Source organism: Gossypium hirsutum, chromosome A01 (assembly GCF_007990345.1).
Source record: "Gossypium hirsutum isolate 1008001.06 chromosome A01, Gossypium_hirsutum_v2.1, whole genome shotgun sequence".
In the NCBI taxonomy this organism is placed as follows: Eukaryota; Viridiplantae; Streptophyta; class Magnoliopsida; order Malvales; family Malvaceae; genus Gossypium; species Gossypium hirsutum.
Genome location: NC_053424.1, coordinates 43,797,296 through 43,814,216, shown reverse-complemented (window position 1 = coordinate 43,814,216; position 16,921 = coordinate 43,797,296). Strand labels below are relative to the sequence as shown.

General features: G+C 36.5%; 2 protein-coding genes across 3 annotated transcripts; one reads left to right on the top strand and one right to left on the bottom strand.

The window, feature by feature from the left end:
* The first annotated feature begins 992 nt into the window (after window positions 1-992).
* LOC121213054 (uncharacterized) lies at window positions 993-3,034 on the top strand. Its single transcript, XM_041086222.1, has 4 exons — window positions 993-1,300; window positions 1,358-2,489; window positions 2,586-2,742; window positions 2,835-3,034. The coding sequence occupies exons 1-4, from the start codon at window positions 993-995 to the stop codon at window positions 3,032-3,034; spliced, it is 1,797 nt and encodes a 598-aa protein (XP_040942156.1).
* A 10,516-nt stretch (window positions 3,035-13,550) lies between these two features.
* Window positions 13,551-15,465, bottom strand: LOC107961535 (uncharacterized). Of its 2 annotated transcripts, none has more exons than XM_041111217.1 (2): window positions 15,048-15,465; window positions 13,551-14,386 (listed from the first exon to the last, which is right to left on the bottom strand). In XM_041111217.1, the coding sequence occupies exons 1-2, from the start codon at window positions 15,153-15,155 to the stop codon at window positions 13,571-13,573; spliced, it is 924 nt and encodes a 307-aa protein (XP_040967151.1). In that variant the 5' UTR covers window positions 15,156-15,465; the 3' UTR covers window positions 13,551-13,570. The 2 variants fall into 2 exon arrangements, with proteins under 2 accessions (XP_040967151.1, XP_016753135.1); XM_016897646.2 differs by having other exon boundaries at window positions 13,554-14,370; window positions 15,048-15,458.
* Window positions 15,466-16,921: the final 1,456 nt, after the last annotated feature.

Genomic DNA, 16,921 nt, shown 5'->3' with positions numbered 1-16,921 from the left:
TCGGTAAGCAGAAATGAGCGAGGGGAATTAAGTGCTAGAGTGGCAGAACTCGAGAAGTCTCTGCATCAGTATCGAAACCGCAACACCGCAATAGAGTTGAGGACAAGCTAGAGCAAGATAGAAGAAATGAAAGGAAGGATAGAAGAGTTAGAAGCGTCACTGCAGAACTGCGAGATGCGGATCTAGTTTTTCGAGGCAAACGAGGATCGTTGGAAATAGCAGCTTCACCATGCGCAAGACCAAGTCAGAAACAGAGATTACCTTATGGGGGAAGCCATAACCCAGATTCGAGAAGTAGCAGACTACTTGCAAACTTTAGCGATTTAGACGGACACACTGAGCGTAAAGTATGAGTTAGAGTCAGGCCGCGGACAAGAGCTGGCCTGGTTGCTTAGAAAAATTAGGAGTTTGAGTGTTAGAGCGAGATGTTATCTGTAACTTGACCTTATGTAAAAGATTTTATTTTCAAAGTGAAATTTTCTAAGGGCAATTGAATCAAAATTGATGCCTCCTTTGCATTCATACATTTGCATTACATCATATCATCATGCATTAAAGGCTATAAGAGTTTTCTAATTAATTAAAAATTATTTCAGTAACCTGGAAACCAACGAAAAGCAACTAACCACGCACCCCTATGGTACAAGAAAAAAAATCAATAGATAAGAAACTCGAGAAATTAGAGCAAATGCAAAAGGACATGCAAGAACAAATGTAGTCCCAGATGGAAGAGCAGCTAGCCAAAATTCAACAAGAGATGAAGGAGCAAATGATGGAGTCTCAGAGAGAGATGATGTCCCAGTTATCCAAATTACTGTTGAGAGGAATAGATAAGGGAAAGGGCCCCATGGACCAAGTTGAGGAAATCAATGAAGATCTCTAATACCCCCTGGCTTTACTCCAATGCATATGCCAATAAAGCCCGAGATTAACCTACAAAAACCATCGGTCACAATCATGCCCCAGCAAGTTCAGGCGGAGCTTCAATTCTGATGAACTTCCAAACCAGCTCAGGCTCTAACTTTGTCAACAACCCGAACTATCCGCCTGCTCCCGACTTGGATGAAGTGGCTGAAAAGGAAAAAGCAAGGATGGATTCGCAAAAACAATTAGAAGAACGGTGTAGATGGCTTGAAGAGAAATTCAAAGTAATGGAGAGCGCGGATCATCATCAAGAGATTGATGCCAAGGATCTGAGCTTGGTCCCAGATTTAGTCCTCCCCCCTAAATTCAAAATGCCTGAATTCGAGAAATATAATGGAACAAGCTGCCCTGAAGCCTACATCACCATGTTTTGCAGGCGAATGACGGGATATGTTAACAATGACCAGCTACTAATCCACTGCTTTCAAGATAGTCTGGCTGGAGCGACGTCTAAGTGGTACAACCAACTGAGTCGAGCCAAGATTAACTCATGGAAGGACCTGGCTCAGGCCTTTATGAAGCAATACAATCATGTGACGGACATGACCCCCGACAGGATCACTCTCCAGAATATAGAAAAAAAGTCAAATGAAAGTTTCAGACAGTATGCACAAAGGTGGAGAGAGGTGGCCATACAAGTTCAGCTGCCACTTCTAGAAAAAGAGACAACAATGCTCTTTATTAACACCTTGAAAGCCCCTTTTATCACTCATATGTTGGGAAGCGCCACCAAGAGCTTCTCTGACATAGTGATGATGGGAGAAATGATCGAAATTACTGTAAGGAGCGGCAAGATAGGATTGGGAGAGAGTGCTAAGAAGTTAGTCCCGAGGAAAAGGGATAATGAAGTGAACAACACGAGCACATTCAACAAGGGGCAGTCTAAATCATTTACTGTAAATCAACCCAAAATGGTGACCACCAATCAACAAAGCCCTGAATCCAATGCAAGGAAGAACACAGAAAGGCCACAATTCACCCCTATACCTATGACGTATAGGGAGTTGTACCAGAACCTATTCAATGCTCATGTGGTATCCCCTTTCTACCTGGAGCCACTGCAGCCCCCGTATCTCAAATGGTATGACACAAATGCCCAATGTGAATACCACGTGGGAATTACCAGGCATTCAATCAAAAATTGCACTGCATTCAAGAAAGTGGTCGAAAGACTCATTAAGGTGGGAATCGTGAGATTTGATGACTCAGCCATGCCCAATGTAGCAGGAAACCCACTCTCCAATCACACCGACCAAGGAGTGAACGGGATAAGCGAAGGCAAAAACAAGAAGATTAAGTGTGAGGTTGCGAAAGTCAGGACTCCGTTGAGACAAGTGTGGAGGGAGATGGTCATGAGAGGTTTGATCGCGTTGGATTTGGGAAGAGAATCCAAAGAAGAGAGGAACTACTGCGAGTTCCACAATGAGGTGGGGCATGAAATCCAAGAGTGTGTGGAGTTCAGGGCCCTAGTGCAGAACATGATGAACAATAAGGAAATGGAATTCTATGAAGAGACTAAAAACCCCGTAGAGGGAGACATATGTGTGTCGGAGGGAGAGTCAACGGTACAAAATCAAACAGTTAACTACCCCGTGGTTATCATATCGAGACCCAAAAATAATGAAGCTAGAGTTCAACTACCACCAAGGGTCATAATCTAGAGACCTGCAGTCTTCCCTTACAAAGACAGCAAAAGGGTCCCATGGAATTATGATTGTAATGTGACAATTCCGGGGAAGGAAAGCCTGGTCAACACTTTAAAAGAGGACCAAGATAGGGGCTCTTATACACGCAGTGGGAGACGTTACGATACAGCAAGTGAGAAGGCACAACCCGTAAAAGGAAAAGCCTAGTGGTCGAAGGGGTGAAGAAAAAAGCGACCAAATCTGAACTTCCTGTCAATGAGCTAGTTAACGAAGAAGAGGCTAAGGAGTTTTTAAAATTCCTAAAGCATAGTGAATACAGCGTGGTGGAACAGCTACGTAAACAACCAGCTCGTATCTCGGTGCTGGCCTTACTTCTAAGCTCGGAAGTTCATCGCAGCGCGCTAATGAAGGTCTTGAATGAAACATATGTTGCCAATGATATCTCCGTTAACAAACTGGATTGATTGGTTAGTAACATAAGTGCCGACAACTATATCTTCTTCAATGATGATGAGATACCACCCGGTGGCATGGGGTCGACTAAAGCATTGCACATTACCACACGCTGTAAAGGGTATACGCTGCCAGGCATACTGATTGACAACGGATCGGTTTTGAACGTCTTGCCATTGACCACACTAAACAGGTTACTTGTAGACAGCTCTCACATGAAGGAGTGCCAGGACATAGTGAAGGCATTTGACGGCACGGAGAGAAAGGTGATGGGCAGAATCAAGGTACCTCTTCAGATTGGGCCAAACATATATGAGGTGGATTTCCTAGTAATGGATATCAAGCCCTCATATAATTGCTTATTGGGGAGGCCCTGGATACATTCAGCTGGGGCAGTGCCTTCTTCGTTGCATCAAAAGTTGAAGCTGGTATCAGAGGGGAGGTTGATAACGATCAATGCTGAAGAGGATATCATTGCAACTGTGAGCAATAATGCGCCCTATTTGGAGACAGATGACGAAGCAATCGAATGTTCATTTCGATCTTTAGAATTTGTTAATGCAACGTTCATCGCTGAGGGAAGCAAAATTCTGGTGCCAAAATTGTCCAAAACCACGAGGATGAGCCTCTAGTTAACAATTGGAAAAGGAGCCCTACCTGGAAGAGGACTTGGGAGACATTTGCAAGGAAGGGTTGAAACGCCAATGCCGAAAGACAAGAGAGACCGCTTCGGTTTAGGATTTAAGCCTGATGTGAAACAAAGGAGAAGGGAGCTGGAAAAGAAGCAAGAAAGAAGAAGAGCTCAATTAACGGGGGAGGAAATCAAGTGGGAACCAATGACATTCCCCCATATATCGAAAACATTTGTGTTTGGGGGAATCATTCATCCCGAGAGAGACACACCAATGACGGGAGCTATAGAAGAAATGCTGAAAAGCTTGGACATCAACGTCATATGCGAAGAGGAGACCGGAGGAGAGAATTTGTCGGGCATTTGCCTCTGCACGCCTGGAAGTGTTCTGGATAACTGGACTACGGAAGAGATTCCTGTAGCTTTTAGAACGGATTCAGAGTAATGTCCAAAACACACTTATTGCTCTAGGCCTAGGAGTAATAAGAATCTTTTGTGAAATAGGTCGATGTTTAAAAACGACATTTCAATAAAATGCACGGTTATTATCATTTTTGAGCAAATGTTATCTCATTCGTAACCGTACAAATGATTACATTCGAATTCTTTTACTCTTGAAACATTCTTCTAAATATTATTTCATTCGTCATTCATAATCATATCACGCAAATAAATGTTTCGAATTCTTTTGATTCTTTGTATCTGCCTTCGTCCTCATAACAGGTCCCCAGATATTAATAATACGAGTGACACTGCTAGCGACTCAGAATTTCCTTTCGAGCAAGATATGTGTATGGATGATTCTCAGGATTTTAAAGATGACCAAGGCTGTAACCTATCTCCAAATTTGTTGAGGATGGTAGAACAAGATGAGAAACAAATCCTACCTCACAAAGAATCAGTCAAAATTGTGAGCATAGGAGAAGGACAAGAGGTGAAGATCGGAACATGTATTACTGCGGAGATGAAGCGAGACCTTATTGAATTACTTCAAGAATTCAAAGATGTCTTCGCATGGTCATACCAAGATATGCCCGGGTTGGACACTGACATCGTGGTGCACCGACTCCCCATAAAAGAAAAGTGTAAGCCTGTTCAACAAAAACTCCGAAGAATGAGGCCCGACGTCTTGCTAAAAATAAAGGAAGAAGTTCGAAAGCAGTTTGACGCTGGATTCCTGAAGGTAGTAAAATACTCAGATTGGGTAGCCAACATCGTCCCTGTCCCTAAGAAAGATGGAAAAGTGCGAATGTGTGTGGACTACAGAGATTTGAATAAAGCCAGCCCAAAAGACAATTTCTCACTACCTCATATTGACACCCTAGTGGACAACACGGTGGGACACTCATTATTTTCATTCATGGACGGTATTTCGGGATATAACCAGACCAAGATGCTTCCTGAAGATATGGAGAAAACCACATTTGTAACCATGTGGGGCACGTTATGTTACAAGGTGATGCCGTTTGGACTGAAGACTGCGGGGGTAACTTATCAAAGAGCTATGGTAACCCTTTTTCATGACATGATGCATAAAGAAATCGAGGTCTATGTGGATGACATGATAGCTAAGTCTCGAACAGAGAAGGAGCACATACAAGTCCTGCAAAAATTGTTCTTGAGGTTGAGGAAGTTTCAGCTAAAACTCAACCCCGCCAAATGTACCTTTGAAGCCAAGTTTGGAAAGTTGCTCGGATTCGTGGTTAGTGAAAAAGGGATCGAGATTGATCAAGACAAAGTTAAAGCCATACAAGAGCTATCCCCGCCGCGCACTCAGAAAGAAGTTCGAGGCTTTCTAGGAAGATTAAATTATATTGCTCGGTTCATTTCACAACTGACCGAGAAATGTGACCATGTCTTTCGCCTCCTCAAGAAACATAACCCGGGTGAATGGGATGAAGAATGCCAAAGGGCTTTCGACAAGGTCAAACAGTATTTATTCAACGCCTCGGTGTTGATGCCACCTAACCTTGATAAGCCGTTCATACTGTATTTGGCAGTATTCGAGAACTCCATGGGATACGTATTGGGTCAGCATGACGAGTCGGGGAGGAAAGAAAAAGCTATTTACTATCTCAGTAAAAAGTTCACGGAATGTGAGAAAGGTACCCGCCGATAGAGAAGTTGTGTTGTGCCCTAATTTGGACAACCCGAAGACTGAGGCAGTATATGTTATATCACACCTCTTGGCTTATCTCAAAATTGGACCCCTTGAAGTATATGATGGAGTCAACAGCTTTGAATGGAAGGATGGCCCGATGGCAGATTCTACTTTGTGAATTCGACATAGTCTATGTGAACCAGAAAGCAGTAAAAGGAAGTGCAATAGTAGATTTTCTGGCCAGTAGAGCCTTGGAAGACTACGAGCCTTTAAACTTTGACTTCCCGAATGAAGACCTAATGTGTGTTGCTACCACTAAAGAAGATGACCCGAAAGAGCTTCCTTGGAAACTAAACTTTGATGGGGCATCAAATGCTGTGGGTAATGGAATCGAGGCAGTCTTGGTATCCCTAAGAGGAAATCATTACCCATTCACTAGTAAATTGGATTTTGATTGTACGAATAACATGGCGGAATAGGAAGCGTGCATCATGGGTATCCGTACAGCCATAGAACGCAAGATTAAAGTGCTAGAGGTGTATGGGGATTCTGCGCTAGTGATTTATCAACTCAATGGAGAATGGGAGACCAGAGACCCCAAGTTGATCGACTATCGGAAACTGGTCCTTGAATTGGTCAAAGAGTTTGATGACATTACCTTCTGTTACCTGCCACGAGATGAAAATCAGATGGCCGATGCTTTGGCCACTTTAGCTTCCATGATCAAGGTGAACAAACAAGAAGATGTCAAACCCATCCGGATGAGCATTTATGAAACTCCGGCCCACTGTTACAGTATTGAGGAGGATGAGGAAAAAGATGATCACCCTTGGTATCACAATATATTACAATATGTGAAGAATCGTGAGTACCCGGACCAGGCAGACGAGAATGACAAAAGGACACTGAGAAGATTGGCCATCGACTACGTCTTAGATGGAGAGATCCTATACAAAAAAAGAAAGGATCAAGTGCTATTAAGATGCGTAGATGCTGTAGAGGCTAAGAGAATCTTGGAAGAAGTCCATGAAGGCATCTACGGGACACACGCTAATGGCTTTACAATGGCCAGGCAAATTATGAGATTTGGGTATTATTGGTCTACTATGGAAGGAGACTGTATCAATTACGCCAAGAGGTGTCATAAATGCCAAATCTACGGAGACAAAATTCATGTGCCTCCTTCACTGCTGCATGTCATGGTCTCCCCATTGCCTTTCTCTATGTGGGGTACGGACGTGATTGGACCAATATCACCTAAGGCTTCCAATGAGCATCGATTCATCTTTGTGGTTATTGACTACTTCACCAAATGGGTAGAAGCCGCTTCATATGCCAACGTGACAAAGTCAGCAGTGAGTAAATTTCTGAAAAAGGAGATCATATGTCGATATGGAATGCCGGAGAGGATTATATCTGACAATGCCTTAAACTTGAACAATAGTATGATAGTGGAAGTCTGCAGTCAATTCAAGATCAAACACCACAATTCGTCACCGTATCGCCCGAAAATGAATGGGGCAGTGGAAGCGACCAATAAAAATATTAAGAAGATCATGGGGAAGATGACTGAAACCTACAAAGATTGGCATGAAAAGTTACAATTTTCCCTCTTTGCTTATCGAACATCAGTCAGAACCTCAACTGGGCAACGGCTTTCTCTTTAGTTTACGGAATGGAAGTAGTTTTGCCAATCGAAGTCGAGATCCCATCCCTTCGAGTGCTGTCGGAGTTAAAGTTGGACGAAGCAGAATGGATCCAGTCTCGATATGATCAATTCAACTTGATTGAGGAAAAGAGGCTAAGAGTTATCCGTCATGGTCAGATGTACCAAAAACGAATGATGCGGTCTTATGACAAAAAGGTTCGCCCTAGAGAATTCCATGAGGGAGACCTGGTTTTGAAAAAGATTCTTCCCACACAGAAAGATTTTTGAGGAAAATGGATGCCTAATTGGGAGGGGCCTTACATGGTGAAGAAAGCTTTCTCCGGAGGAGCATTAATTCTAACCGAGATGGATGGTAAAAAACTGCCCCATCCCGTAAATTCGGATGCCGTCAAGAAGTATTTTACCTAAAAAAGGAAAGGCCGAGGTGAAAACCCGCAAAGGGTACTTTGAGACCAAAAAAAATGGAAAGGCCAAGGTAAAAACCCGTAAAATGGCACTTTGAGACCAAAGGGGGTTTTGAGTTGAAAACCCAAAATCGGGCAGCTAAATTTTTAAATGTGAGGCATGTGGTAGTCTTGTCCTCAAAGAGGAAGAACAGTACATCTTGGGGCATCAACAAAATACGGGGGATCTCTTGAACACACATTTAGCTCAAAAGAGTCTTCGAAAAATTAGAATAGTGAAGCTCGTGCTGCGATATCTGGGGCACATTTTTTTGCACCTTATCAGATTTGTTATCTTATATATTCACATCAAATTTTACTTAATAAAATTCCATTTGTCCATTATGATAATCTCTTTCGAGCATTTTTGTTGAAATCATGATTTTTGGACTTATCATATTCACACAAAAGAAGTTACGCATATTACTCTGGAAAGTCTCTAAATAGTACAAGAACCTGAAACAGGGCCACTAGTCAAAACTAACCAGACTCAAAAGTGGAAAACACTGGGAAAAAAGTAGTCCAAATTATGACTATTTCTTCAAATTTTCTGTCAGAGATAACAGCTAAGCAAGAAGACGCGATAGTACATCAATGAGGGAACCCACATGAACTATGAGCAATGATACTTTAAGCGTTTAAAGGAATCACTCTCATAACATTTCTACATTCATAACCATTCATTTAGTTAGGAACATTTGATTCATTTCATAACATCCTAATTATTTGACATAAAGCATCACATTTAGTTAGGAGCATTTGATTCATTTCAATCATAGCATCCTAATTATTTGGCATAAACATGGATACATGAAACTGATTTTACAGATCATGTTCCTCAGAGGACAGTGCAGTAGAATCAGTGATTTCACAAGTCTTAACCCCCTAAGCAGTGGGGCAACAAGCTGAAGATATCCAAGATGATTTGGCATTTCTGTATCAGGCGGTGATTTGTCTTTCACGTGTTTACGTTGAAGCAAATCCAAGATTATTTGGCGTCTCTGTAGCGGCAGAGAGCAGATCGAAGATAACAGATTCGTCTCTGTAGCGGCGGAGAGCAGATCGAAGATAACAGATTTGGCGTCTCTATAGCGGCGGAGAGCAGATCGAAGATAACAGGCTTGACGTCTCTGAGTGGTGGAGACCAGATCGAAGATAACAGATTTGGCGTCTCTGTAGCGGCAGAGAGCAGATCGAAGATAACAGATTTGGCGTCTCTGTAGCGGCGGAGAGTAGATCGAAGATAACAGATTTGGCGTCTCTGTAGCGACGAAGAGCAGATTGAAGATGATTTGGCATCTCTGTAGCGGCGGAGAGCAGATCGAAGATAACAGATTTAGCGTCTCTGTAGCGGCAGAGAGCAGATCAAAGATAACAGATTTGGCGTCTCTGTAGCGGCGGAGAGCAGATCGAAGATAACAGATTTGGCGTCTCTGTAGCGGCGAAGAGCAGATCGAATATAATAGATTTGGCGTCTCTGTAGCGGCGAAGAGCAGATCGAAGATGATTTGGCATCTCTGTAGCAGCGGAGAGTAGATCGAAGATAACAGATTTGGCGTCTCTGTAAGGTGGAGAGCAGATCAAAGATAACAGATTTGGCGTCTCTGTAGCGACGGAGAGCATATCGAAGATAACGAATTTGGCGTCTCTGTATTAGACGGGGAGTAGATCAAAGATAGCAGATATCGCCTTCCTGAGTTGCAGTGAAGCAGATTGAAGCCGTCAAGAGGCCATTTAAAGAAGATCAAGGATCAAGAACTCAAGACTCGGTGAGCCCGGACAAAATTGGTCTTTTTATAGTATTTGCTCTATTCCTGTTAACACAGCAATGAGCAAAGAGGGGCAGCTGTAAGACCCAAATTTTACTCGGGGCCCAATAAAATCACAGCCCAAATACCAAAACTCAACTAAAACCCAAAATACCCCAAGCCCAAATACAACCCAAAATAAAAAATAAAAAATGAAGAAAAAGAAAAAAACCTAACCTCTTCACCCTATGTGCTGCCCTAAGCGTCGTCCTAGTCCTCTTTTGTCTACCACTTGTAAAAAGAAAAGATAGTAAATAATAATAAAAAATGTTGTAACAAGGCTATAAAAGCCATCATAAAACCAAATGTAAAAGAAAAGGAGGGATAAAAAAAAACATTGTATTTTCACATAGAGATCAAAAATCCAAAGCAAAAAAAAAGGTTGATTTTAATTTCTTGTATTCCCTTTGTTCATTTTTCATTTTTGTTATTTTATTTTATTTTCTTTATTTTATATATATACATAATTTAATTGAATTACTTATTTGAATTCCCTTACAAACATGTTTATATTTTTCCCTTTAAATCTATTTATGTATACCATTTATTCCCCAATTTTAAATTATACTTTGTTTATTTCGAACACTTGCCTATATTAATATTTTTTTATATACAATGTTTATATTAAGTTTTATGCTTTATGTATCTTGTTAATTGTTGGTAAGTAAATCTTGTTTCAAATTATTTTGTATAATTATTGATTAATATTATATAGTATGTCATTCTTATATTCTTTTGTATATTCTTACATGGTTGCATTTATATAATTCATCTATGTTACAACTTGTTAATATGTACATTATTCGTTTTAAAATTTTATATAGGTACACATTACTATTGCTATGCTCATAATATATATTATATACATTTTATGAATCTTGGTTTTTAAATTATTTTGCATAACACTAACTTTAAATTTCCTCTTATAATACTTATTTTGAAGCTCATTTATATGTTAAACTTTATATACTTTATGTATTATTTATTTTTATTTTTTATTTATTTTATGATCTATTGCAAATTTTTTGCATGTATTATCTGTTTATGTGTGTATATATATATGTATATATATATATATAATTTAGCTATTTTTAAATTGTTCATTCCAAGTTTATTTGTTTTAACATTTTTTATTACCTTTTAAAATATTTTTCTTAAAATAGATTTTTATTTAACTATTAGTTAGAAACGTTAAATAGTGTATGTGGTAAGATTATTATCATTGGGCATGTTTCAATTTTCGTGTTTGTACTTTTCAAAATTGTATAATATATTATTGATATATGTTTTCCATATTTGTTACTTTGTTTTGCATCCCTATGTATTATATTATGATTGAGATTGCCAACCTATTTGCTTGAAATCAACCTTTTTGCCTGAAATTATTCATTTCATTTTCTTTGCTTCCAATGAATCGGATAAATACGTTGCAAGTTTGTTTCCATAATCACTCCCTTTTAAAAAAAATAAAAAAATAAAATTTTAAAGCGAGGTAATATTTCGTGTTTGGTAATTCGAGAAATTGTGCCCTAACGTGTTGGGTTTCGATTTTCTGTTTGACCAAATAAATATTCTCTCGAGATTTCGTCCATGTTTTTTTTCAAATTAAAAATAAGGCAATATTTCGAATTTAGGAAATTCAAGAAAATAGTACCCTAACTTACTAGGTTTCAATTTTTCTTGTTTAACCTAAATAACTAAATATCCTTTTGAAATTTCAAAAGCATGAGTTTTGGAAATTATAAAATGATCTTGTATCGAGGATTTGAAATGTTGTGTCCTATCGTGCTGGGTTGCGCTTTTTCATTTGTTTAGAACAATCGAAGATCCCTTGGGAATTTCACTCACGTTTTCTAAAAACTCTTTAAAATGAAAGAAATGTTCGATGTTTGGCAATTCGGGGAATAGTGCCCTATCGTGTTGGGTTGCAATCTCCCGTTTGTTCAAAATAATCGAATGTCTCTTCGGAATTTCACTCATATCTTCCAAGGTGAGGCAATGGTCAATATTTGGAAATTCGAGGAATCGTGCCCTACTGAGCTGGGTATCGATTTTTCGTTGGACCAAATAGTTGGGCATCCTTTTGTTATTTTCGAATTATAAATTTTCGAATGTCAAAACAAGAAGATTTTTGGCAAAGGACTCGGGTTATTCAAATGTTATTAACAAGAACCACATTTCAAAAACATTTTTAATTTTAGACAAAAGGACAGTATTTAATCGATTTGGTACCAATTTTGGGCGTAATAAGGGTGCTAATCCTTCCTCATACGTAACCAACTCCCGAGCCTATTTTCTCATATTTTCGTAGACCAAAATCATTGTTTTAGTAAACCAAAATGTTTTATTAAAACAATCCAAATTTCTAGGTGATCCGATCACACCTAAACAAGAAAAGATTGGTGGCGACTCCATTTTCGCTTTCCAAAAAGTCGATCCATCATTTTTAAATCGAAAAAAAACGAAAAAAATGGTTTCGACACTAATTAATAACATTATAAAAATATATCGACCAAATTATGTTAAAAATTAAAGTATAGAGATTAGATCTCAAATATAGGCACAGTAGAGGAACTAAAAATGAAATTTGACATTTTACTATGATGTAAAGAAAAAAGAGAATCATACATTTGTAAACAAAAGGAATGCCCTAAATCTCGAATGTTAATAGTTGAGGGATAAAAATTGATATATATTTTACCATTATCTTATCATAGAAAAACAATGCAAGTACACACGTGTTATTGAAGGCCCTAAGGACCTTTCTTTTATATATAAAACTAGTATAGTTCACCTACAATTTGTGTTGGGCTGATTATATGTTTATGTCAAATTATTGAGTGAAAGTTTAAAAATTAAAATATACTCTAAAATCTATATCATACATTTTGAATTTAGTCCCTCTTCTTTTCGAATCAAATATTTACTTTCAAATTATATATAATCACGAAACATACTGATCGAAAAGTTAACAATATTAACTATTTGGACTAATTATAAACATTATAATAATAGAGACCAATTTATGTTAGAAATTAAAGTATAAGGATTAAATTTCAAATTTAAACATAACAAAGGGACCAAAACAAAAATTTTGCCATTTTTCTATAATGTAAAGAAAAATGGAAAATAAGAAAAAAGATGAAGGTTAAAATGTTCCTATACAATTTGTTTGTTTGGAATTTAGACTGCCTACTTTTATTTTTCAGGAAATTATCCTTCTACTTTTCGGATTTGAAAATTTAGGTCTAATTGTTATTACCATTGAAATCCTTCTATTAAATCTATTATTGTGGCATTTTGAAAGTAAAAAATATATATTAAGTCATGTAACAATAAAAATAATATTGAAAATTCTTATGAGGACTTTTTTCTTAAAATACTTATTTGAGCTCGTCATGATAAAATTTTTTTTTTGGAGCATAGTTCTTAAGGAAAATTGACGTAAACATTTTGATTGAAATAATTTATAATATTAATTCTTTAGACTAACTAATGAAATTACAAAAGTAAATGAACCAAATTATCTCAAAAATTAATTAAATATCAAGTTTCAACATAGTATATGGACCAAAACTAAAATTTGACCATTGCCTTATAATATAAGACCCTTAGAACATTCAAATTATATATACTCAAATAACATTGTAATAAAAAAAACTAACGGTATTAACTATTTAAATTAATTAATAGCATAACAAATTATATAGTGATTAAATATCAAATTTAGGCATAATGGTTTGGATTTTTTTTATTATGTATAGTGTATAAATATAGATTAGAAAGTAACTTTTGAGCTTAGGGTGGCCTATTCTAATTTACAGCCACATCACTGAAGAAGCTTTGTAAATTCAAATTTAGGGAGAAAAAGAAGTGTTAATTGGGGGGTCCACAATTATAAATTAATAGCATCACACATGATAGATTGATGAATAAAATTAGGATAGTCATGCTTCCAATAAAAATCCTCTTCACTCATAATAACACTATGTCTAGCAATTAAATTAGCCACTTGGTTCCCTTCTCTTTCAATATGATGAAAATAACATTCTTCAAGTTCCCCCATCACCCTTTTACCCTCTTCAACTATACATCTTACGTATGACCCATCTTCAACATCCTCCATTAACAAAATGTTCAAAACCCAAAAACAATCGCTTTCTAAAATAATCCGGCGGTACCCCATTTCCTGCGCCACCTTCAAAGCCTTCACCGCCGCCCAAGCTTCATTAATGTTTCTTTCCATTACATCATCTATTTTAATGGCCGCACCTCCCCAAACGAAACCTTCATTGTCTCTAATTATAACGCCTATACCTCCTTTCTTTCCATCACCATCAAATGCCCCATCAAAGTTCACTTTATGTAAACCCATTGGTGGTGGAATCCACCGATTCTTTGTCGGGAACACGGTCGGTTTTGACATCATTGCTTGGTCTAAATCCGGATCTTCTTTCTCGTTTCGATCCTTTTCCGGTATCAAGTTGCCATTCTTAGCAGACCATAACGCCCATAGGATGGTAAGTAGCCGTTCATAATCTTCGTTGCTTATCCTTGGTGATACAAACTCCAACCAATGGGGGCCATTTGAGAAAAGGTGGTGTAGAATGAATTGGCATAATCTCCATGCAAAAGCTGCTAGTTTGGTTGGCATAGTGATTGCCCACATCGTTTTCCATATTCTTACTTGAAGTCCTATGAAGAAGCCCAACTTATCACATTTATAATTGTCAATATACTTGAATTCATGTCAAGTTTCAAACTATCTTCTCTAGGGTTTTTATAAGGTTAAAATTTATTATTATATTAAATTTCTAATTGAGTTGGTGTCATGAGTCAATTGGATACTAACTCGATTCAAAAATTACTAAAATACCCTTTTTTTTACAAAGTAACAAAGATTAATATAAGGGTATTTTTGTCTTTTCATGTTTTAGTAACAATTTGTGCTACAAATCAACCACACACCAACTTGATTTGAAAATTACTAATATATATTTACTTTTACAAAGGAACGAATATTTCTATAAAAGTACTTCGTCTTTTCATTTTTTTAAATAAAATAATATTATAATAAGATTTGACACAATACTTAGAACTACCAATAAATAGGAGGATAATGCGTTTCAACGCACTTAAACTCACGTCCTCATGCATTGACAACATTATCTATACTAATCGAATTAAAACTCAATCGTTTAGAAGTAGTATTAAGTAATTCCTTGAAAATGATTTTATTTTATTTTGTTTCATTTCATTTCATTTCTTTTTTCTATACACAAAAATAAAAGTGTAAAGCTCAAATAAATTGCATTTGAAAAAAGCATAAAAAAAAAAGATTAAAGATGGGGATTAATGAATAACAGACTTACCATCTTGAACAGCTTGAGAGCAATAAAGAGAGGAAAATCATACTTCAAAGCCCCCCATAATCCCATCACCACTGCTTCTTTCTTCTTATTGAAACCCATATCTCTCATCTCTCAAACATAGGGCTAAAATGGAGAGCTCTCCCTCTATATATTTTGTCATCCATGTGAAGAAAAAAATATAAGTTACATATTTTTTCACGTGAAAATGAAATAAATTATACATATTTTCTTTTGTCTTTTATGTCCAAATGAAATAAAATAAAGATTGTGCAAGAACTGTGGGAATCTTCAGAAATTAAATATTTGTATTGAACACCACTGCCAGCCAAATTCAATTTATAAATATATATGAAGTACAGCCAAGCATTTTATGTTTGTTGGTGATTATTTGGATATCTTAAGAGTCGTGCATTGACGATAGTGAATGAAGATTTTGTATTTATTTTCTCACATTTCCAAAAGATATTTTGAATATTTTAATGTAAGTAACATAGAGGTTTCTCTTAAGAATATTTTAATTTCTCTATTAAAAAATAATAAATTAGTCTATACACATTAGATCAAAAAGAAGATTTTATTAAAAATTTTATTTACTTGTATTGTTAAAATCTGACATGCTTGATGGAATAACTAAATTGTGATATCTGGAGTGTCACATTTACGTCACGTTGATATACATAAATCAATTTTTAACAATAGAAATGATGAAATTTTTAATAGAATAACTAGTTTACTCTTTGACTTACGTACAGAGACTAATTTACTCAGATTTTTAATAGAAGAGGCAAAATATATTCTGACTCCTATTACAAGAGTCACCATAATATTTTTACCTCTATAATATTTTATTATTATTATGGGATGTGTTAGAAACTTTATCAATTATTATCTTTTTAAAATATTGGATAAATGATTCAACGGAGATTTGTATTTCAATTTTCAATCATAATTTCATTAAAAAAAACAAAGTGCCTTATTTGATTAGGTTTTAATGTAGTAACTTTTTGGAAGATATTCACAGAGATTTTGTAGTTGGTTTGACTTGAAGATGAGGGATGCGGTTAAAGTCAAAATACATGTTTTTATTTGGAGGATATTTTATCAAGTCTTTCACAAATCAATTTTGATTGAGGAATATATTGAGTGTATATTTGTTATGTTTTTTCTAGGAGAATGACTAGATACTTGTGTATTGCATACTATTGTATAACTGTGTGGTTGAATTGAGTGCATAGAAATGTATAATAGTGAATTAAAATGGAATTTTTCCCTTTTTCAATCCTTTATAATGGATAAAATTGAATTTTGGTTTCTCAAAAATAAAACTCTTGCGTTGTACTGTGAAGTTGTATAGTGAATTTATTATCTGAAAAAAAAAATACAATTAATCCATCTCTATGTATTTTATAATTCAAGTCTGCTTTGCAACATTTGATATAAAATCCAACAGAATGATGGAAAAATATTTATTTCAACACTGACTAGTCATTGGATCAACCCAAACAGCTGCTTGACTGCACACTCTTAATGTATGTTTAAACATAATAGGACTACACGCAAAAAACAACAATTTGAAAAACTTCAATCTCCCATCAGGAGTGAAAGCAATGTTGTCGCAATTGGGAATTAAATTGGACCTTTCAAAGGCCAATCTACCATCGCAAGCAGCAATTGTTAGCAGATTGATATACTTGAAAAACGATATCGGTAGGTGAGTTTAGCATTTGGTATAGCGGATGTGATATGTTAAATAATATTGTATGTATGTTACCATATCACAGGTGTTTAGCTGTTTCAAATTTGTGATATTTATTACTTTTCTTTCCTTGTGTTTGGATAAGTGTTATTTGTGAATATATCATCTTATCCTTAAA